The sequence below is a fragment of the Phascolarctos cinereus genome, unplaced genomic scaffold (genome assembly GCF_003287225.1).
Source record: "Phascolarctos cinereus isolate Bilbo 61053 unplaced genomic scaffold, phaCin_HiC Scaffold_4;HRSCAF=312, whole genome shotgun sequence".
Classification (NCBI taxonomy): domain Eukaryota; kingdom Metazoa; phylum Chordata; class Mammalia; order Diprotodontia; family Phascolarctidae; genus Phascolarctos; species Phascolarctos cinereus.
This window is the reverse complement of record NW_027555847.1, coordinates 217494596-217519016: the sequence shown is the minus strand read 5'-3', so window position 1 is coordinate 217519016 and position 24421 is coordinate 217494596. Positions and strand designations below refer to the sequence as shown.

General features: G+C 41.8%; 1 protein-coding gene across 3 annotated transcripts in view; it reads left to right on the top strand.

Moving 5' to 3' along the window:
- Positions 1–24421, top strand: part of ADAP1 (ArfGAP with dual PH domains 1) — a 163522-nt gene that overhangs the window by 51800 nt on the left and 87301 nt on the right. For all 3 annotated transcript variants that reach the window (XM_020978682.2, XM_020978680.2, XM_078152915.1), the window contains exon 4: positions 11869–11951. In XM_020978682.2, coding sequence (XP_020834341.1) covers positions 11869–11951 — 83 coding nt within the window. The remainder of the gene's footprint in view (positions 1–11868; positions 11952–24421) is intronic.

Here is a 24421-nt window from a genome sequence, read left to right as displayed (position 1 = left end):
GAGTTCAAATGTAGCTCCTGACATATACTTGCTGAATGACCCTGGGCAAGTCATTTAACCTCACAGTCGTAAGACAACTTTGTAATAAAAATAACAATAATGATGATGATTACTAGAATTTATATAGCACTCATATGCCAGGCACTGTGTTAAGTAAGCATTTTACAAATATTATTTTATCCTCATAACAACCCTGGGAGGTAGGGGCTACTATTATCTCCATTTTACAGTTGAGGAAACTGAGGCAAACAAGTTAAGTAACTTGCTCAGGGTCCAACAGCTAGTAAGTATAGGAGATTGGATTTGAACTCAGTTCTTCCTGACTCCAGGCCCAGTGCTCTATCCACTGTGCCACCTAGCTGCTCTGTCTCTAAGATGATAAGATACAGAGAAAGTACTAGCCTTCATTAGGAGAAGGAGCTTCTTCACCCTAGAATATCCTATTCCAATCAAATTATCAGGCCAGTCGTTGTTCCTAACTAATACCCAACCGTGCCACCCCATACCTTAGTATATCTGTATTGGTTCCGTGGGTAGTTCTCCGGGACCAATAAGACTAGCTTTCCATGCCCAAATCCTTTCAAGGGCTTGAGTTTCTCTGGCTGACTTAGCAACATTAGCTGCCATTCCTTCTAGAGGCCAGCTACTTGCCAGTTTGAACTCCTTCCTCTTGCCAGCTATCAGACCTCCCTGGCTTACTGCATACTTGGACCTCTTAGAATCCCAGTATCTCAGAGGTGGATAAAACCTTAGATTCCATCCAAGATACCAACCCCTATTTCAATTAGTGTCTCCTCTAATATATCTCCCAACATGGCATCATCCATCCTCTGACTCTTATACACAAAAGTCCATTCAACCTCTGGACTGCTTGAATTATTAGGAATCTTTTCTGTACAACCAGCTTCCAAAATCTGTCACCTTGTAGCTTCCACACACTACTTGTAAGCTTTGGCTTTCAGGCCCAAGCAAAATAATTCTAATCCCGCTTCTGTGTCACAGACCTTTAAATATTTGAAGACATTGGTCACTGTCCCTTTAAGTTTTCTCTTTTCTAAGCTAAATGTTTCTTTAACAAATCCCCTTATAGAATTGGAAATTGAAGGACTGGCCATCAACTGGGGAATGGCTGGGCAAGTTGTAGTATATGATTGTGGTGGAATGCTATTGTTCTATAAGAAATAATGAGGGGGAAAGGGAGGCCCAGAAGAACCTGGGAATATTTATGTAAACTGAAGCAAAGTGAGTAGAACCAGAACACTGTACATAGTAACAGCATTATTGTAACAATAATCAATGTGAAAGATTTAGCTACTCTGATCAATGCAGTGACCCAAGACAATTCAAAAGGACTCATGATGAAAAATGCTTTCCATCTTTCCAGAGAGTAAACTGAACTCTGAATGCAGGTTGAAGCATATTTTTTTTTCACTTTTTTTCTTGCCTTTTTTTTTTTGGGCAACATAGCTAATACAAAAATAGGTTTTGCATGACTTCAGATGTATAATATCTGTTGTACTGCTTGCTTTCTCAATGGGCAGGAGAGGGAGAAAATCTAGAACTAAAAATGTTTAAGAAATGAATGTTTTAAAAAATCCTCATATAGTATGTTTGGAGTCTCTGCCATACTGTTTATCTTTACAATGTCCTTCTCGTGATGGGGAGATGAGTTCTAATCGGGGCAGAATATAGCAAAACTCACCCTTCCCTTCCTTGTTCTGGATACCAGGGCCGTAAGAATGAAGCCTGGGAATTCATTAACTTGTTTGTCATGCTGCTGACTCATATGGACCTTGCATGTCACTAAAACCCTCCAATGTTTGTTTCTTTGTTTTTTTCCACATGCATTCTTGTCTAGCCACACTTCTCCTTTGCCTGTCTTTGCACAGTTAACTTTTGGAACCCAAGGACAGGATTTTCTATTTATTCCCCTTCAGTTTTATCTTACTAGATTCAGGTCATTTGTTCTAGCTTTTTGATGAATTCTCTAGCATGTTAACTCTCAGCAAATTTGATAAACATACCATCTATGGCAACTAGATGGAGCAGCAGATAGAACTGCGGGCTTGGAGTCAGGAAGACCTGAGCTCAAATCCAGCCCCAAACACTTGGTGACCCTGGGCAAGTCACTTAACCTCTTTCTACCTCCATTTCCTCAACTGTAAAATGAAGATAATAATAGTACCTACCTTTCAGGGTTATTGTGAGGATCAAATGAAATAATTGTAAGATGCTTAGCACAGGGCCTGCCACATAGTAGGCACTCAATAAATGCTTATTCCCTTTCCGCTATGCTTTCATTCAAGTCATTGATTAAAATGTTAAATAGAATGATCTGAGCCCCAGTCTGTACCCTCATTGCCCACCTTGATCTCCTGCCTCACCCCTGTGGTTCTGCCTCCATATACCTGGATTTTGGCCATCCCCAACCTGGCATGTTCTGCTGCTGGCCAAGCCCTGCCTGATTTTTGACAGCACTGCACCAGATGAGTAATGTAGACAGACATTTAGAAGGTCATACAGGCAAACTGAGATCTGAACATCATCTCAGGAGGCTCTTGAACAAATGAATAAAAAATAAAATTGCTCCATAGAGTATAAGTCTTATTTATTTTTAAATAAATGTAGGTGGAAGTGGTCTGTACCCAACCAAAAAAGAGAAGCTAGCCTGATTCTTACATGACCCAGATCAAGTCTAGGGACCATCCCCCTTTCACGCCCGGGCAGGGAGTATGTGGGTAGCAGGTTTTTCTCCACATGTCATTTTTAAAATTCATTTGTACTTTGAGCTTCACATCTGGGAAAGGAAATAGTTGGTGACTGCTTTTTCTCACTTTTATTATTGGATGGAAACCAACATCTTTGTTCGTAGCTTCCTGTGAGACGTAGGGGCAAGTGTAATACATTTTGAAGCTGTTTCCCAAGAGCTTATGAGAGTAGATTCAGTTTTCACAGCTAGAAATGAGTAGTGTTTCTTCCAGCCAGGGCACTGGCCTCCCCAAATGAAGCTTTGGCAACCTCCCTTTGGCACAGTGCTCCTGAAATCTCTCTGTGACTTTCCTTGGCTTTAGTTATTTTCTTGCAATTTGGCTGTGGCCTGTCTGCTGTGAAGTTATTCATTGTACCAAACAGAAATTTTAGAGCAAGAAGGGACCTTAGAGATTGCCTGGGTCAGCCTTGTCACTTTACAGATAAAAAAAATGGAAGCCCAGAAACCCCAAGTTCACACAGTCACAAGAGCCAGATTTTGAACCTGGCTCCTCCTACTCCACTTCATAGTTCAGATTTAGAATTCTAAATTTGTGGATTATGTAGTATAACAAGAAAAAAAATGCTAATCTTGAGTTCATGTCCCATCTTTACCCTGGTCAATTCGTTTGTTGGCTCTGAGACTCAGTTTCCTTTTAAAGTTTCCTCAAGCTCTCTGAGTTTATTTCAGAGCTTTATACGTTTTTCATAAGATCACAGATTTAGAGAGGGAGAAAGCTTCAGAGGTCATTGAATCCAATCTCCTCATTTTACAGATGAGGAAACAGACAGGGAGGTCCAACCCCCTCATTTTATAGGTGAGGTAACTGAGACAGAGAGGTTAAGTGATTTAAATCATATAGCTAGTAAGTGGCTGAAGTGGAATTTGAACCCAGGTCTTCTTGGCTTCAAGTCCATTGACCTGTCCCCTACATTAAGTTGCCTCTCATTTGATTCTTAGATCAACCTTGTGAGGTAGATGTTGTTGTTTTTGTTATTGTTATTCAGTCATGTCTGACTCTTCATGACTCTATCTTGGGTTTTCTTGGCAAAGATACTGCCATATCCTTCTCTAGTTCATTTTACCCGTGAGGAAACTGATGCAAACAGGGTCAAATGATTTCCCCAGGGTCACACAGCCAGTAAGTGTCTGAAGGCAGTTTTGAACTCGGGTCTTTCTGATTCCAGACCCAGCACTCTATCCACTGAGTCATCTAGATGGTGTGAGTGTTATACAAATTATACAGGTAGAGAAACTGAATCTGAAAAGGAAGTAATATGGACAGGGTCAGTTGGCTAAAATGAAGGAGCCTCAATTTAATTTATCCAATATTGACTGTGTGCTCAGCCCCACTGTTGGCATTGAGAAAGGATATGGTTTTCACATGCAACTGGGAAATAAGAAATATAGGAAATGGAGTATAGAAATCTATCCTGCCCTATAGGAAAATAGAAGGGGAAGGGGATAAGAGAAGAGGGGAGAGATAGAAGGGAGGGCAAATTAGGGGAAGGGGCATTCAGAATGCATGCCATATTGGGGTGGGAGGAGGGGTGAGATGGGGAGAAAATTTGGAACTCAAAATCTTGTGGAAGTGAATGTTGAAAATTGAAAACGAATAAATCAAAGTAATGGTGAAAAAAATAATAAAAGAAAATAGAAAAAAAGAAAAAATAAATTTTAAAAAAGCTAATAAAAAAATAGAGAGAGGATATGAGAGGAAGAGGAGATGGAGATATATTCCCCACTTTCAAGGAAGTTACTGTCTCCTTGGGGAGACAGGATTCACACATATGGAACAAGAAGTTACAATATAAGGTGGCAGAGAAATACTGGAATGAGTGGCATGAACCGTGTGTGTGTATGTCATAGAATAGAGTTCAGAGGAGGGCTATGTCCCTTTAGGCTAGAGTGAAGTGCTCTTTGGTAGATGGAAAAGTAAATCTGAGTTTATCCAGGAGTAAAACAAAGCTGTTTGTGAGCTTAGTCAGGCAGGAGCAGCTGCCATCCCTATCCTTCTCCAGCCTCTATCTCCACTGGGTTAAATTTTCAGGGAGGGGAAGGATTAGTTGGCCATGGGAATCCAGCTATATCAACACCAAGGATGCACCTGGTCCTCAAATTCCCCCAACACTGACCTCTTGCTACCTGCCCAGAGCTAGGTCAGGTAATTTGCATGTACCTTTGGAAATAAGATTGCACTAAATCAGGAGAGGTTTACATAGGACTCCAGGAAGAATTGCAAAGTCTGGGGTATAGTGCAGGAGTCCTTGACCTGGGAAGGGGGTCTGTGGGTAGATTTCAGAGGGTCTGTGAACTTAGATTGAGAGAGGGGGTGGAAATGACATCTTTATTTTCACTAGCCCCTGACTGGAATTTAGCATTTCCTTTCATCATTTAAAAACACCATTCTGAGAATGGGGTCCATTGGCTTCAGCAGACTGCCCAAGGGGTCCATGATTCAAAAAAGGGTGAAGAACACAAGGGTCCTTGTAGGAATAAGAAGTTGAAAGTTCATGTAGAAGAAAGAGCACTGGATTTGAAGAGGATCAGGGTTTGAATGTTGCTGCCTGAGTAAAGTCACTTCCCTTCTCCTCAATGGACCCCTCAGTTTCTTTACTTGCAAGATGAAGGTGTTGGACTAGACAGTTAAAAGTTCTTTCCAGCTCAAAATTTATGACCCTAATCTGCGAGCCTAATCGGGCACCAAAGACCCTCTGCAGTTCTATATCTTATAGTCCTAAAACTATAGGATGGGTAACCAGGAGTAAATAAGTGAGTTCCTTTCCCCTGAGACTTTGGAGAGGAGGGGGCTAAGCCCAATGACCTCTTAGGACATCTCAGGTTTCCCTGATACCATTATGAGTCCTGCTGCAGGAAGGAGTGGGGAAGCATCTGTGTGCAGACTGAAGCAAACCAGGGCTGACCGATGTAAGAGCTCTCATCACAATTCATCATGTTCCAAGGTCTCTGGTCCTGCCAGCTCAGGTTTTACAGAGCAGCGTGGGCAGCTGACCTCCCCGTGGAAAATGCTAATTGGAGCATCGGAGTCTGTTACTAATGAATATTTATAGGCAGTTTTCAACTCCATCTTCCCTGAACCTAAATAATAGCCCAGGCATGTCTTGCCCTTGTGTGGATAATTGTGAGCTCTTGTATCATGTGGTTGTCAGAGGAGGTAGATCTGTGCTCAGAAGTGGTGTCTGGGGACTCAGGCACAGATTATTTGCTGGGGAATTCTGCATCATACCGTCATTATTGTGGCTGCTGTTTGAGGGTTGCTTCCCATAGTTTTTCCCCTCAAAAGCATATAATACGCACAAACATATGGAGAGAGAGAGAGAGAGAGAGAGAGGAGAAGAGAGAGAATAAATATTTTTAAGCACCCACTATGTGGAAAAGCCCCTTGTACTGGAAATATAAAGATAAAAATGATGTAGTCCCTCCCCTTAAGAAGCTTACATTTGAAGGAACACTCCCAATCCCCCTCTCCTCCTTTGTGGAGGTGAGAAGACCACAATATTGCATATTATGCAGGTTTTAGGCCTTTTACAATGTGTTAATTGGTTGTGCTGATATTTCCTTTTTTCTTAAAAAGATGTTTTTCGGTTGTTTGCAGTTGTGACCCCATTTAAGGTTTTCTTGACAGAGATACTGGAGTGGATTGCCATTTCCTTCTCTAGCTCATTTTGCAGATGAGGAAGGTGAGGCATACAGGGTTAAGTGACTTGCCCAAGGTCACTGAGCTAGTAGCCTGAGGCTAGATTTGAACTCAGGAAAATGAGTCTTTCTGACTTTAGGCCCAGTGTTCTATCTACTGCACTACTTAGCTGCCTGCCTAACTTGCCATTTCCTTCTCCAACTCATTTTACAGATGAGGAAACTAAGGTAAGCAGGGTTAAGTGACTTGTCCAGGGTCACACAGCTAGTAAGTGAACTCAGGTCTTCCTGACTCTATCTGCTGCTCTCTATCCACTCTATCCATTTTGCCACCTAGCTGCCCCATTTTAAGATACTATTTTTTATATGGGGATGGTTCTTGGGGAGGGGGAGAGATATGGGGAAAAACTATGATGATGAAAAACATATAAGACATCAATAAAAACTTATTTTAAAAAAGTTTGCTTTCTATTCGATGGGGGGAGGGTTGCAAAATAAACTCAGATAAGTACAATGCAAGGTACAGAGTGAAGGTCATGAAGGAGAGAGCCAGACAAAGTACATTAGAAAAGTTGGAAATGGGAGAGCACAGTTTCAGTGGGAGAGATCTGGGAAGGAGATGGCACTGAGCCTTGAAGTAAGAGAAGTATTCTGGAAGTAGAGATGAAAAGGGAGTGCATTCCAGCCATAGGGGATGACCACCTGTTGATGTATAAAGGTGAGATGGTGAGGCAAATTTAAGGAAGAACTGGGAGTCCAGTTTGGCTAGAACATAGCATGTGTAATGAAGAATAATTTGAATTAAGACTGGAAAGGTAAATTGCAGCCAGATTGTAGAGTTTAATACCCATGTAACTCACGCCTGAAACTGAAATGCTAGGTTTATGTGGACCAGTTTCACTTTGGGGAGCTTTTCAGTAACCATTGCGTACATTCTGGGTTTCCCCAAGGATCATCAGAATTTATCTCATATCTAGGTCTCCATAATCAATCTACCAATCAATAAGTAAAGAGAAAAGGATCTTCAGTTTTATGCAAGTAGTTGGGTTAAGAAAAGATTGAACTTAGGACAGGTTTTATTTAATCTATCCAAAAAAAAAAAAGAAAAGAAGAAGGACTTACACCTAATCCCTTAAACAGGCAAGACAACTCCTTTTCCTCCCTGTTAAGCCACATTTCTCTAAAGAACCTTATGCAATCTCTAGACCTTCCCTCCTCCTTCCCACCGTATCTCCCACTTCAAGAGTAAAGAATTTAAAGTTGCTAAAAATCCACGTCCTTCCTTGGACCTGCACAGTCCCCATAACTCACAGTACTTCACTAGTACTTCTAGCCTTCACTAGGCTGGAATCTAGAGTTATTTTTCCAGGATGTGGCTCTGTCCTTTGCTGTCCTTTTGATTTGCCTCCCATGCCTGGAGCTGTGCACTTATGCAGGCATCCCCTCTAAAGAACTGAATCCAAGTCTCAGTGCCACCTTTCACTCTGTTTCCCTGTTGTCTGTTTCTCTCTCTCTTCTCCTTTTAAGATGCAAATCACAAGGGTGTCACCCAGATGTAGGAGTCAGTCTTGAATCAGCCTTTCCGAATATGTTATTAAAAGGGCAAAAGGAGCAGCCTGGCCCATGACAAGTCATGCCTTATGAAAGAGAAAGGGAATTTAACAGACACAAGGGATATTCAGGAGGGCCTTCCCAGGCTTCTCCTGGACTACCTTCTACAGCAGTCGAAGACACACACTTCTCATTTGACCTTCAAAACAACTCTGCGAGAAAAGGAGGGCAAGTGGTCTGATAAAATGGAAAGTCTTGAACTTAGAGTCAGGAGACCTGAGTTTAAATGCTGTCTGTGCCTTTAACTAACTTCTTGATCATGGACAAGTCCCTATACCTGGGACTCAATTTTATCATCATTAAAATGGGAATAATGCCTATAGCTTCTCCCTCATGTTTGTTGTAAGAAAAGTTGTTGTGAGCCTTCAAGTGCTATGGATATGAGTTATGATTATTATCCCCATTTTGCAGAAGAGAAAACTGAGGTCCGTGGAATTAAATGGCTTAGCCAAAGTCACACAGCAAATTAGTGGCAGTCAGGACTCCTGACTCCCAAGTCATTGTTGTTCCCATGACATCTACGTTTCTTTTTTGCTCACCTGCAAGTGAGAACTGTTTCAAGTGTTTCCACAAGACTTCCTGAATCTATAATGTTGTGAATATAGGTGGTTGCCCTTTTCCTTCACTCACCACCCCCTCCAAACCCCAAAGAACATTTGTCAGCTCCTCATGCCCTTTGCTACCCATGAAAGAGAACATTGCCCTTATCTCTGGAGGAAGAGAGATAGATTGCACAATGTATACTTCTATTGGAAAGATAGCTTCTTGCTCTTTCTGCATTCTTGACAACTGTACAATAAGCTATAGAAACAGCCCTTGCTTGCTTTCAGACAGGCAGAAAGTCACAGAGTGTCTCCAAATTCTGGATTTTGCATCTCCCCGTGGTGTGACTTATTATTTCAGGTGGTGTCATACCACCCACCAAAATTTTTTAAATGTTAATTTACTTTTATCTGACAAAAAAATGTTATATGGCTGTTGAGGGGATGTGTAGGTGTTATAAAATCAAACTAACAAGAGGGTGGAGCAGCTAGGTGGCACAGTAGATAAAGTGTTAGGTTTAGAGTCAAGAAGACTTCTCTTCCTGAGTTCAAATCTGGCCTCAGACATTTGCTAGCTGTGTGACCCTGAGCAAGTCACTTAACTCTTTTTTGCTTCCATTTCTTCATCCGTAAAATAAGCTGAAGAAGGAAATGGCACAAACCACTTCAATATCTTTGCCAAGAAAACCCCAAATGGGGTCACAAAGAGTTGGATGTCACCAAAAATAACTGAACAACAACAACAACAAAATAAGAGGATGTTGCCACTCCAGGAACCCTGGACATCCATGGCATAAACCATATGAGCTAGATGGTTGTTGAGTATGTTTTCAGTCTTAGCACCCTGTCCCTGTGTGAGATCATCCTTACAACTAGGGACTAGCAGGTTCTTCTGAGACACTAACTTCAATCCTTTATGTTGTAGCCCATCCAATTCTTCATCCCATAAGTATTCAGTGGGTTAAAAAGAAGAAAAAACTCTGTGAGCTAGAATGATCGTGGATGTCTTCCTCGTAAGGGTAATGTCTGACACAGGCTTTGAAGTGGAAAGAGTCAGGAGTTGGACAAGTGGGGATAGTAGGTCAGTCTTTTTCATTTCCCTAGGAAGATGGAGAACTACTTAGTATTATAGAATGTCAGACCTGGAAACAGCCTTAGGGATCCTCTAACTCAGAGTTCCCAACCTTTTTTGGTCCCTGTGTCCATTGACTTTCAGCAAACCTTCCCATATCCCCTCTTCAGTATGAAAGGAAATAAATGATAGAATTTACCATGCATATGCCCATAAAAATAAAATAAGGATATTAATTTCAATAGAACAATAGAGTTATTTACTTTTTGTTGGATAGAACACTGTACTTAGAATCAGTACAGTTTCAGACACTTACTAGCTGTATGACTGTGAACAAGTCACTTAACCTCTTTCTGCCTCAGTTTTCTCATCTGTAAAATGAGAGTTAGACCTGATTGGCTTCATGGTTCCTTCCAGGTCTATATCTGTATCTATGAACTATGAACTATGATTCCTCTACCCTTTTGACAAGCTTCTCCTTCCCCTGGGGGTACATATACCTCCCCCCCCGCCCATTTTGGGCACCCTTGATCTAATTCAACCCTGTCTTTCAACAGGTAGAGAAATTAAGTCATCATTCTTCTCATAGCAACCCTTTATACATCTACCCTTTGTATGTCTTATCCTCTCTGGATCAAAAGCACATAGGTTATTTAACTTACCCTCATAAATCTTGCCTCCCATACTATTAATCATTTCCGTTTTTGCTTCTTTGGGCCTTTGCCCAAAGTTTCTGTACATCCTTCTTAAGATGGCCTAAGGGATGTTGTACACAGAAGCAGGTCATCTACCTACTGTGAAAATTGGCAGGAAGAAAAGCCTGAAATCACTGGGAATTCTCTCCATTATCCAGGCAGCAAAAGTCCATTGGGGTCCTTGGATTCCCTCCTCATGTTAACTAGTCCTGGAGAGAGCTTTTTTCTCCGGAAGCTTTAGCAACAGTCAGGAATGACCACAAGTTTTGTGCTCATCCCCAGACCTGGAGCATGGTCAGGGAACCACTTGGTAAAAGCTCATTTCCTCCCACCCCAACTTAAGCTGACTCACCATATAATCAGAATGAGGGAAAGAACCACATTCCTCAGAGACAACAGATGGAGCAGGCTCATGTCTGAGCTCTGATGCCTGTGCCATGGCTTTCCATTCATATGCCCAGATGCCAAGTAATAGCAATGATAGGAACACAGTGCAGGTGCTTAAAAAAATGAATGCTCATTGAATTGGCTTAGAATATATCTTCCGCGTTGGTGTGAGGAAGAGTACCTGACCTGAAGTCAAGAAAGACCTGCATTCAAATTCTGCCTCTGACATTTACTAGTTCCTTGATTAAACTTCCCTAAAGCTCCATTTCCTTGTCTGTAAGTCAAATGATGGATTTGGATGCCTTTGAGGTTTTTGTAGCTCTAGTTCTATGACCCAATGTTCCTATAATTGTAGGAAGATTTATGGGAGAATATAGTTAAGAATCACACAGGATAAGAAGGCAGGGATGGGGTGCCATCTGCACCATTGGAAGGAATATTACTATGGAAAAGCTCACGGATCCATTTGAGTATGGATGGTATAAGTTGGCATGGGCAGAAAAGAGTTGAGGGCCAATCTGACACTTGCTATCCCTCTGCCAGACCTTCAAAGATCATAAACATCTCATCTCCATGTGCTAGTGTCTTAAAAATTAGCACTTTGGGGTTCAAGTGAGAAAGCTACTCATAAATCTTGAATAAAAGGGCAAAACTCCATTAACATGAGAAATCCTGGGCTTGCCCAGTCTCTGCCTTTTGTTTCAGCTGCTGACTTGGTCATATCAGGGACCATCTCACCCTTCTCAGCATCCATTCCCCTCTGCTTAATAATTCCATTCAGAGGATGGAAGCTATGTCATTTTGAGCCTTATTGTTTAGAATCAAAAATATTTACATGGGGAAGCTCTAAACACAGCCGTGGGCAGTTTGCACAGAGAGTAACTAACTCCTCTGCCGAATGAGTGGATGAGGTTGTTAAAATGAATTTTGATTAAGGCTTCTTTTTTCCATATGATTTTACAGCGATGGTTTTGTCAGTACTCAAAAGGCAAGGTCTCCAAGTCTTTTGACGTCAGGGGGCTTCCTGAGAGCCACTGACCTGCAAATTCATTTTCCAGGCACTTGTGCTCTCAGCTGCCACCTTCCTTGTCGAATTAATGATCACAGCTTTCTGTTCAGCACCCAGACCTTGCCTCTCCTCTCTCTGTCTTGCAGACTTCTCCGAGAACAGTGGATCCGAGCCAAGTATGAAAGGAAGGAATTCATTTATGCGGAGAAGCAAGAGCCCTATTCTGCAGGTAAGGAATGGAGTTCTCAACTGGAAATAATCTCTTTTGCTGGCAGGATATTTAGCTGCCCAGGGGCTCCCCTCGCCTTGCTGCATTGAGTTAGATAAGGGAAAAATATGTCACTGTGTGGTTTTGTGTTCCAGTCTCCCTCTCTGCGGTCCTCCTCCTTTAAAAGGGATGTCTCTTTTTATCACTATGCATTATTAAGTCACTAATTGGTTTGACATTGGTGTCATCTGGCTGCCTTTTGCTTTCTGATTGGGAAGCCTGGATTGCTACCTGTGTTCACAGCTTCTAGATGGCCATCTGAAGCCATGGATTACCTGTGGGCATGTTTTGGTAATTCACAGAGTGTCTTCTACCCTTTCTCTTCTGGTTGTGTTGAGCCAACCTCATTTCCTTTTTTATGAAAGACCCGGAGAGATCACCAGCCCTTAGGATGGTCAGTTTTTCATCTGCGTGGCCTCCCTTAAACCTCACTTCTTGACCCCTGTTATATATTTGCCCTTGCAGGTATAGTGGTTGCTGTTTAAGCCAAGGGATATTCTGGGGTCATAGGTTTAGAGCTCAGAGGATGCTCAGAGGCTGTCTAGTCTGACATTCTCACTTTACGGATGAGGTCTAGGGAGGTTAAGTGATTTGTCCAAGGTCACACAGTCACATAGATGGTAAACCTTAGAAGTGGTATTTGAACCCTGGTCTTCTGACCCTGATGTTGGCAAAAGGAGAAGGGGATGGCATAGGATGAGATGAATAGATAGCATCTTAGGAGCAATGAATGTGAACTTGGACAGACTTTGAGAGACAGTGGAGGCTAGAAGGGCCTGGCATGTGATGATCCGTGGGGTCACAAAAAGTTGGACACAACTCAACAACAACAACAACAACTACTACTACTACTACTACTTCTGACTCTAGAACTTGGGCTCTTTCCAATGGGCTATGAAACCTCCTAATGCTGTATCACTCTTTCGTGGATTGATCCTGGTTGTTTTGGTCCTGGCTGTGTATCTATGGTTCATGAACAAAATATACACAGACATCATGGTAGCCAACGTCATGGCTAGAGAAATGAATTGGATCTCAGGAGATCTGACTTGTAGTCCTACATGTGTCCTCCTTGGACATTACTCCAAACTGTGGGCTTTAGTTTCTCCCACTATAAAGTGAGTGGATTAGAGGAGAAGATATTCAAGGTCCTTTTAGGCCAAGGAAAATTCTAGGATCATAAATCTAGAGCTCAGACGATACTCTAAGCCATCTAATATGATAAGGAGGAAACTGAGGTGCAGGTTCTAGCACTTAGATCTTCTGGTGCTTCCTTGTAAGGTCAGGATCAGAACTATTTTCAACCTCTTACCGGCCATGGGCCAAACTTTGTTAGATGACCCCTCTCCAACTACCCTTATTTCTACATGTTAATAGGAGAGGAAGACTGTAAGCTCTTTGAGAACAGGGACTTTTTTTTGCCTTTCTTTATATCCCCAGTCCTTGGCACAGCGCCTGGCACACAGTAAGCACTTAATAAATGCTTATTGACTGATTGACTCTGCTATTGTAAAATGTATTCTTAGGTGTGGTAACCTCTTAAGGTAACCTTAAGAGCCTTTGGGCTCGAAAACATTTCAGCAGCATCTAGGTAGATGTGTCCACCCTAACCCTTATTAAGCAAAATTTGTAAAATGACTTTGGATCTTACCCATCTGATACAAATTTCTGATGAGCTTCCTTTTCTGAAGAGTTCATCCCCTGGAGCAGTTTATGATGATTTAGTGTAAGAAACATCTTCAAAAGGTGCTTGAACGTCAGTGTCAGATCCTACCCAGGTGGAGTCACTTGATAACAAGAGTTTAACAGACTCTCTACCTGCCCTTTAGGAAAGATGTTATTAAGAGCCTTGCCTTATGGCCCATGGAAAATAAGCAGCCCTGATTAGGATGCTAATTGGCCTGAAGTTTGTACAAGTTGATCCTGTAGGATGTAGTGGCCTCAGCCAGTAAGCTTTGTGCTTCAATCAAATCATGCTCTCAGTTGCCTGTAGAGGTGTACTCTACCAAGGGAACTTAGCCCCTCATTTCCCTCAGGAAACTAAGATTAGAAGGTACAGATGCCTTGCCATTTGCATTTGAAGGGGGTTTCCACACTGGGAGTTCTCTTTGCCAATTGAATCATAATCTCACACGCAAAAAATAAATAAATAAAAACAAAACCAGCTTTTGCTCAGAAGTCTTTGCAGAGGAATAGTTTCCCTATAACCACCAACCCTTAAGGTGGGTGTGTTTTGAAGCTAGGGTTTCCCTTAGGATTCAAGCCACCCAAGCCTACATCAAGGGGAAGGGGAGACCTGCTGTAGATTTTCTCAGAGGGATAACATGTTAGACTCTTGCAGGCATTCAACTTGCAAAGGAAATCATTCAACAAATCTGAGATGTCCCAAAAGTCTGACTGCAGTGCAAAGCTGAAAACTTGAAGCTTTGCTAGCTGAACACTGCACTAAGACTTTTGGGACACTCCGTATACATATGGCTGGGTTTTTTTTGTTGTTGTTGTTGTTTGAAGCACAGGCAGTCCAGTGTCCTTACAGCTGGTCAGTGTGTTTCCAGGATATCCACACCTGCCTGGGAGTGTGGGAGAACTAACAAGACTGTGTTAGCAGCAGTCTACACCCCACACCACTTCCCGGAATGTACCACTGGGGATGTCCATTCTGTTCCTTCACTGTGCTTTTCTGGTCTTCTGGCTGTTTGTTTTACCCTCGTCTGAACCTCCCACCTTTCCTTGAGTCCTCTGAGTATGTATGAGGGGAATGGGGTGAGGAAGCATGGAAAGATAAAATATCTCTTGGTTGCTGTGGGTATCAGCCCTGCTTCATTATTGCTATACTATTATTAATAGTAGCCTCTAGTGCTTTTATAGAATTTTATACTGCCTAATACTGTTCTCCCAGTGCCTGGCACATAGTAGGTGCTTAATACATGTTATTAACTGACTAAATGGCTCTGGGAAAACCTAATTTTTAGGCAAAACAACATTAGGAGGAGCAGTGCTTTCCAAAAGAGCAGAGTTGATGGAATGATGTTACAGTAAGGTTCAGTGGCTTTGTGGATACTTGATACCCAAAGCCTGATGTGGTGTGGCCTCTGTTCTCCATCTTCATGTGACAAGTGGGGAAGCTCAGGCTTGCGGGGTCCAAGTGTTGTAGAATTTAGAGCTGAAAGAGATTTTTAGTGGTCACCTAGTTCAAACCCCTTATTTCATAGATTAGGGAACTGAAGCCCAGAAAGTATCGGAATGCCTAAAGTCAAACAAATAGTAAGCAGCAGAAATGAGATTTGAATTTAGCTTCTCTGACTCCTAATTTAATGATCTTCCCATCATACCCACACTACTTCTTAGTACAACCCTTGATGACCAGTGAGGAGCGAGGAGGCCCCTGGCCTAATTCACCCTAATCTGCAGCATGAAGTGGGGAAATTTGAGCCAACTTAGAAGGAACTCAAGCTTGGCTAGAAATTCCCTGTGCTCCCACACGCAGAAATTTGTTATTCAGTCATTTTTCAGTCATGTCCTACTCTTTGTTATCCCATTTGGGGTTTTCTTGGCAAAGATACTGGAATGGTTTGCCATTTCCTTCTCCAACTCGTTTTACAGATGAGGAAACTGAGGCAGGCAAGGTTAGGTGACTTGCCGAGGGTCACACAGCTAGAGGAAGTGTCTGGGGCTGGATTTGAACTCCAGTCTTCCTGACTCCAGTTCCAGTGCTTTATCCATTGTACCACCCAACTGCACTACAGGCAAAAGAGTCTGTTGCATATTCAAGGTCTGTCTGCCCCAAGAGCTGGCCTTCAGATCACATCAGACTCCTTCAACAGGCCTCCTCCTTTTCAGAGAGCTTGCTCTTGATTTGAAAGAGCCAAATTCTGTTCAGAGCAGAGAGAAGGTGAATTAAAATCATGGCAAAGTGCCTTGGTGATCGACTGTCGATCCTACAAAATACCTTGATCCCTCCCAAGCTGATCTAGCATTAAAAGATGAATAATGAGGTCACCACCATACAGATTCAGTGACACACAAACATACCAATACTGCAGTGATTTAGGTGACTGTGAGGTGCTCCACTGCTGAGTTTATCTTCTTCTCAGCACTCATCCCCTCCCCTTCCCCTGGCCCTGTAATCAGGATATATCTTTTAAATTAAATTACCGTCCATCCACAGCCACTATTTCCTCTGGGTTTGGTTTGTTGTTGTTTTTGAATGTTCCTTAATGAATCAGGAGTAGGTACTTGTGTTGCTGGTCAAAACACAGATAATTTCCAGCCATGGAAAGATTCTTAATCAGTTGCTGAAAGATCAGATTTCTGAGGATGCTCTTTATCTGAAAAGCTGTGATAGATAGATGGCCAGTCAAATGCATTTGCTTGCTCAGAAAGCGGAGGTCGGGATGGGAGGAAAGATAGACCTCAGAGCTTCCTTTGTCTTTTTTAGGGATAGGAATTGGACCTATGATTTTATTGGTGCAGGGAATTCCCAGCTGAAGAAACTCCCTCTACCAATGCAGGTTGGCACCTTTTCTGCCAAGCCTTAGAAGACTGCCCAGAATACTTTGAGATTAAGTGACTTATCCAGGGTATGTTCTGCTGTTCAGTCATGTCTGACTCTGTGACCCCATTTGGGGTTTTCCTGGCAAAGATACTAGAGTGGTTTGCCATTTCTTTTTCCAGCTCATTTTACAGAGGCAAAACAAAAAACCTCCCCAAAGCCCCCCCAAACCCTGAGGCAAACAGGGTTAAGTGACTTGCCCAGGGTCACACAGCTAGTAAATGCCTGAGGCTGCATTTGAACTCAGGAAAATGAGTCTTCCTGACTCCAGGCTCCATCTCTTGCACTATGGCACCACCTAGTATCACATGGCCCATATTAGAGAGGAGACTTGACCCTATGTCTTCCTGGCTCTGAGGCTAGCTCCCTATCCACTATACAATGATGCCTTTCATTTGTTCTTTTCGATCTGTAAAATTCTAGGTGTTGACAGGGAGATGTTTTTTCTGATTCCTTTTCCCCACCCCAATACCCCAAGAAATTTCTCTGGAGACTAGAGGTGGTTGTGGTGTAACTCATTATATTTGCATGTTCCTGGGTGGTGTTGTATTTACCAATTCTCAGCACAGTGCTTGACACATAGGAGGCACTTCATCAGTGCTTGGCAGCTAGATGACACAGTGGATAGAATGCTAGACTTGGAGTCAGGAAGACCCGAGTTCAAATGCAACCTCAGACACTTACTAGCTGTGTGACCCTGGGCAAATCATGTCACCCTGTTTGCCTCAGTGTTCTCATCTGTAAAATGAGCCAGAGAAGGAAATGGCAAACCACTCCAGTATCTTTGCCAAGAAAACCCCAAATGGAGTCACAAAGAGTCAGAAGCAATTGAAATGACTGAACAATAAAAAATCAATACTGCTTACTTGACTAATTTTTCTTTGAGCTTTTAAGAATCAATGTTTTGGAGCAAGAAAGAACCCTTAGAAGACAGCTAGTCTTATTTAAAACAAGCAAACAAACAAACAAGTATTTATTTTCTTTCTATTCTACCTCCCCCCTCCCCACAAAAAAGAAAATCAAAACTCTTGAAACAAATATGCATCTTTAAGCAAAACAAATTGTGATGTTGGTAATGTCCCAAAATGCACATATCATTCTGTGTCCAGAGTTTCTCAACTCTCTGTTAGGAGATAGGCATCTCCTTCATTGTAGGTCCTTTGGAATTGTAGCTGGGCATTTGCATTGATCAGAGTTGTTAAGCCTTTTGAAGTTGATTATTTTTACAATGTTGTTGTTATTTTATAATTATTCTCCTGGTTCTTCTCACTTCATTCCACATCAGTTCATGCAAGTTTTCCCAGGTTTCTCTGAAACTGTCCCTTTCATCATTTCTTATTGTACAATAGTATTCTATTACATTCATATGCCATAATTTGTGCATCCATCCCCCAATTAGTGGGCACCACCTTAGTTTCCAGTTCTTTGGCACTACCAAACAAAATCCCAACTATAAATATTTCTGTACACATTGGCCATTCCCCCCTCCACCTGCCTTCTCTCTCTGTCTCTATCTATCTATCTCTCTATTTCTCTTTCTCTCCACCCCCCCCCCCATTTCTCCCTCTCCCTTTCCTCTTTAGGTGTATATAGGCCTCATAGTGATATCACTGGGTCAGAGAGTATATATAGTTCAGTAACTTTTCACATATAATTACAAATTCATTTTCAGAATGACTGGCCCAAGAATTCAGAGCTCCATCAGCAAGGCATTTTCCCACAGCCCCTCCACCATTTCTCATTTTCCTTTTCTGTCAGTTTTGCTAATCTGATAGGGCCGAGGAGATATCTAATCTTAGTTAGAGAAAACTGAGGCCCAGGGGTGGGAAGTGGTCTAACCAAGAGTTACGAAGATAGGTAGGTGGTAGAACTGAGACTAGAACCCAAGTCTCAAGTCAACTAATTTAAACATTTAATAAGCACCAATGATGTGCAGGGTAGTATGCTAGCGAGAGCCTCCAAATTTCTACCTCCCTTATCTGTCCTTTCCAGATTTCTTCTTTGTTGTTCTGTTGGTCATTTTTAAGTTTGATGATGTTTATCTCTTTGGGCATTTAAACTAAAGATTAAGGGTCCCATGTCCTAAGCAGAGTGAGTCACCCTTGAAACTTGATGTTGCAAGGTTCTGGAAATTCCCCTTCCCGAAACAAATCCCCTGCCCCCTCCCTCTAAATCCTGCCATTATCTAAACTCCTTGAGAGCAGTGATTTTCTTCTTTGTATCCCACAGTGCCTGGCATAGAGTAAGTGCTTAATGAATGCTTGTTGATTTATTGACCACATCATCCCTTTGAGTTTAACCTTGGTCTTTTCCCAGAACATCCTCTCTTTAGATCCTTGAGCCATCATTAGAATGTGAGCTTCTTGAGGGCAGGGACCATGGCTTTGTTTGTTTGTTGGTTTTTTGTTTTGTTTTTGCCTTGCTTTGTGTCCCTAGTTCTCAGCACCATACCTGAAGCACAGTAAGTGCTTAATAAATGCTTAATTGACTGATTGCCGGCCATCGATGTCTTAGTATGACCATAACCAATCAGTTCTGCTTCCTGAAGAATTGGAGAGAGAGTTCCAGCCCTTTGGAGGAGGCAGTGGGGAAGGAGATATTTCAAAAAGAGGAAAGGATATAGGATAGGGAGACTTGAAGGCTCTGAAGACATATTGCCAACCTGACAGCTTTGCTTAGGATCAGACCCAGCATTGAACAACAGAAACTTCTGGATATTATCCGTGATTTTGGCAAACTTATTGTTATGATAGGGGCAGCTAGGTGGTACAATGGATAGAGCCCTGGGCCTGGAGTCAGGAAGAACTGAGTTCAAATGTGACCTCAAACACTTACTAGCTGTGTGACCCTAGGCAAGCCACTTCACCCTGTTTCCCTTGGTTTCCTCATCTGTAAAATGAGCTGGAGAAGGAAATGACAAACCACTCCAGAATCTTTGCCAGGAAAACTCCAAAAGGGATCATGAAGAGCTGGATATCACAGTAACAATTCAACAATAACCAGTTTATTAGGATAACACAGCCTTGTAAATTAAACTCCAAACATGTGCCAACCCAAAGAACTTTCCTGCCACAACCCCCCTTCCCTTTCCCAGGAACCACATAAGGCAATAAAATCAACAGCAGCGTTCTCTGCTAGTTATTATAGTCGACAAGGTTGTCTTCTGGTTTGCCTGTCCAGGAATGGAACTTGAAACCTTAATATTATTAGGATCCTTTTTTTTTTTTGCCTTTTGGTGAGGCACTCAGGGTTAAGTGACTTGCCCAGGGACACACAGCTAGTAAATGTCATGTGTCTGAGATCAGATTTGAGCTCAGGCCCTCCTGATTCCAAAGCCAGAGTTTATGCACTTTGCCACCCAGTTGCTCCAAGCCCAGGATATCTTGATGATAATAACAACTGTAGTATCTGCCTCACAGGGTCGATGTAATGCCCAATGAGGCAGTGTGTTTGCAGAGTATTTTTCAGGCTTTAAAGTACTATATAAATACTGGCTATTTTTTTTTCCTGATCTGTGCTTTCACCAGTATAGCAATCATACAGTACTTTCAGAGCTATAAAGCCTTTTACATACATTATCTCATTAGCCTTATTATATGGGTACTATAGATATTTATGTCCATTTTACAAATTAGGACACTGAGTTAAATGAATTGCCATGGGTTACACAGATGGTAAAGTGTCTGAGGCAGGATTCAAAATTGGGTCTTTCTGTCTCCAAGTCCAGAGTTGTCCATTGTTGTTCAGTCATGTCCAACTCTTTGTGACCCCATTTGGGGTTTTCTTGGCAAAGATCCTGGAATAGTTTGCCATTTCCTTCTCTGGTTCATTTGACAGATGAGGAAACTGAGGCACACAGGATTAAGTGACTTGCCCAAGGTCACACAGCTAGTAAGTGTCTGAGGCCAGATTCAAACTCAGGTCTTCCTGGCTCCAGGCTCAGGGTTCTATCCACTGTTGCACCTAGCTGCCCCCAGCACTGTCTACACCACAGTAAAAGCAGTCTACACTAAACCACCTAGATCCCAGTGAGGAACTCCTTCTACTGATGGAGATGAGCACTTGCTGCTCTGGGAATGATTTCAGCAAATTTCCTCTGGCAGTGAAAAGTCAAATGACTTGACCAGGGTCATGTAGCCATTGTGTTACAGAGGCAGAACTTGAATTCAGGTCTTCTTGATTCTAAGGCATGGATCATCAGCTTGTTAGTACAAATATGAAAATCAAAACCAAATGAGAATATATGGCCTTCAGTTGGGGCAATTCTCGCCTCAACTATGAAAAAAAGCTGTTGATGCTAAAACATGGGAAATGGATAAAAAACCAGACATTGACACCAACTATCACCATTTAATAAGGAAGTTTAATCAATAAAAAAGGTCTTGAAACCACCTCAGTTAGCTTCTCCCTGAAGCGGAAGACTATCTTTTTTAAAATATCAATATTATTCTGGTCAATAGAATCAATATTCTGTGACTGAGTCATGGAATGCCACAGTCTTCAAAGAACTAAAATTAAGGGTCACCCAAAGGGCAATAGAGAGGTGCAGGGTGGGTGTGAATAGACCACTACATATTACAATGAAGAATTACACAGAAGACGCTGTATAAATTTTGTCATGAAAGAGATGTGTAACTAGAAAAGGAGGTAGGCAAATGATGTAATGGGAGAGAGAAATAGCTGGTGGATGGTTATAATTGATGGACAGTTGGTAGCTAGTGCCATACTAAAGTCAGGAAAACCTGAGTTCAAATCTAGCTTCAGACACTTCTTAGCTGTATGACCTGGGCAAGTCCCTTAACCTCTCATCGCTTCAGTTTACTCAACTGTAAAATGGTGATAATGATAGCACTTACCTTGAAGGGTTGTTGTAAGTATCAAATGAGATAATATTTATAAAAGCATAGTGCCTGGCACATGGTAGGTACTATATAAATGCACCTTGGGGGTGGTTCTCCATTGGTATCCAAGCAAGATCAAGAGATCTAGAGGAATCCCCTCAGCACGTTCAGTAGACTGTGTAAAATGTATGGAAGGATGTGGACAAGAGTCCAGACAAGATAAGAAGATGTGGGTGGGTTGCAATCTGAGCTGCCAGAGGGAGCTACCTGCATCGATAAAATCACAGATTAATCAACATATCAAAGCAGAAATAGAGAAATTGAGGGCTTAAGGTTTTTCACTGCAGGAGGGTGTGGGGAGAGAGGTGGAACTGAAGGGCTTGAAGATGGGTTTCCAATGAAGAGAAGGTTTCCAATGCTTTATCAAACTCTGAGGTCCTGTGAGGTCTAGGCATGTGATTTTCTTAGAGAAGTTTCACAACAAAAAGGAGACCTGAGTCCAAACCAGCTAGCAGTGGATATCTTAGATGTCCCACAGCATATGTTGGGAACTCTAAGGCTTGGAAAGACATAGGTTAGATAGGAAGGGAGGAACTCTGCCCTAGTTACCATAGAAAACCAGCCAGGAAGCTAAAACACTGGGAATCAGACAAAGGGGAATAAGACAGGATTCGAGTCCTAGGGGACTAGGTTAATACTAGGTGAAGATTTGAGCACCACCAGCAAGGACTTCAGGACATGTGGTAAGATCTATCTGGCCTCTGTACGTTTGTGACTTGAAATGAAGAAGAGAAATTTGTACCCAGCCCCAGGGAGCAGAACTGGGAGTGTTGAGTGGGTGTTGAAGAGTCAGATTTCAGCTCAAAGAAAAAAATTCCTGAAAAGCTAGGTCCCATGAGAAAAAAAAAAAGAGGGGTGATCAGAAGAATTGAGATTCCTTAATCTAGAGATAAGGTAAAATCAATCACCAGGAATTGAGAGTCACCTGTGATATCCTCAGAAGTAACAAAAGCCTGGGGCAGATCACTGGCCATGGAGTCAGGAGGACCTGAGTTCAAATGTGGCCTCAGACTAGCTGTGCGACCTTGGGCAAGTCACTTAACCCCAAATGCTTCATCAAAAAAAAAAAAAGTAAGAAAAGCCTTGCTTCCCTGCCCTCAATGAGTTAACAGGGACATAAGACTAATAATGCCCACAAGTATAAAGTGTTAGAGGTAGCTATTGCTTTAGAAATGATTGGGCTTATCCTGCTTATTTTATAGCTGAGGAGAATAAGGGTCAGAGAGGTACCTAAGGTTACATAGTAGCAAAGAAAAGAACCCAGATATTTTTCTATCCAGTGCTCTTTCCACATGATGCAATGGAAGAGATGCTGGCTGGTTTTGAAGTCTGAAGACCTGGGTTCAGATCCTGGTTCTGTCACTTGCCAGCTATGTGACCATGATCAAATCACCTCATCTCTCTGTGCTTTCATGCCCTGCACTGTAAAAGGATTGGGTTGGACTCAATGGTCTTGGAAGTCCCTTTCAGATCTAAATCTATGATGTTTCTGTAATGATAAACAAAAGGAAACTCTTAATACTAAGGGGCAATTTAATTACTGTATTTAAAAATGCAGTGATTTTTTTTCATCAGAATAGTTTTTCCTAAACCTGGAAAAACTTGCATGAACTGATACAAAGTGAAGTGAGCAGAACCAAGAGAACATTGTACACAGTAACAGCTGTGTGGTGATCAGCTATGATAGACTTAGCTCTTCTCAGCAATGCAGTGATCCAAGACAATTAAAAAATACTCATGATGGAAAATGCTATCCACATCCAGAGAAAGAACTGATGGAGTCTCAGTGTAGATCGAAGCATAATGTTTTTCACTTTCTTTTTCTGTGGCTTTTTCCTTTTGGTCTATTTCTTCTTTCACAACATGACTCATATGGAAATGTGTTTTACATGATTGCACATTTATTACCTAAATCAAATTGTTTACCATCTTAGGGAGAGAGGGGAGGATACAATTTAGGACTCAGAACTTAAAAAAAAAAGAAATGTTAAAAATTTGTTTTAACATGTAATTGGGGGGGGGAGTGTGTGTGTGTGTGTGTGTGTGTGTGTGTGTGTGTGTGTGTGTGTGTGTGTGTTTGTTTCAGAGGGGAATGAAGACAAACATGTTGATGCTACCATGCTAAATTGAATGTACATTAAAAGGGACAAGCTAAATCTAGTGGATTTATAGTTTTGTGTACAATCCCTATTTTCTGGCCTTCTTTGTGTATGGAAATGTTCTTATTTTTGATGATTTTCTAGATCATAAAAATAATAATTTTAAAAAAGAATGTTAAAATGTGTCTTTACATGTAATTAGAAAAAATAAAATACTATTAAAATAGTTTTTCCTTATATTTTTGAAGGATTAGGTAGAAGAAGCTATGCTTCAATTAAAGCAGGCACATTTCAGTTGGGCATAAGTAATTTTGATTGTCAAGAGCACAAAAGGTGATCAAGGACCTTGAGTTCGTTTCATATGAGGATTGATCGAAGGAACTGGGGATGTTTAGACTGGAAAAGAGAAGACTTGGAGGGAACGTGATAGCTGTCTTCAGGTATTAAAAGAGCTGTCACATAAGGAAGCGTTCCAGAGGGCCTAGCCGGGGGCAATGGGTAGAGAGTGAAGATGGGCAATTTTAGGCGAGATGTCAGGAAAAACTACCTAACATTTAGGAATTCCAGAAGTGGAAAGTGCTGCCTAGAAAGATGATGGGTTTCTCTCCTTGGAGGCTGGTAAGCAGAGACTAAGCAGCCTCTCATTAGGTGTCATATAATGGGGATTCTTTTCATGTATGGGTTGAACTAGATGACCACTGAGTTCCCTTCTACATCTCAGATTCCCTGATTCTGAAGGGGAGATTATGGCATCTTCATCCTTGGAGATTATTCGGAAGAGGAGAGACAACAGTTTTGAGTGGTCTCCATGTTGAACTGGTTGAAGGGAGGGACTCGGACAAGATGACCTCTGTTACTTCTTTCTTGCTCTGGCAAGCT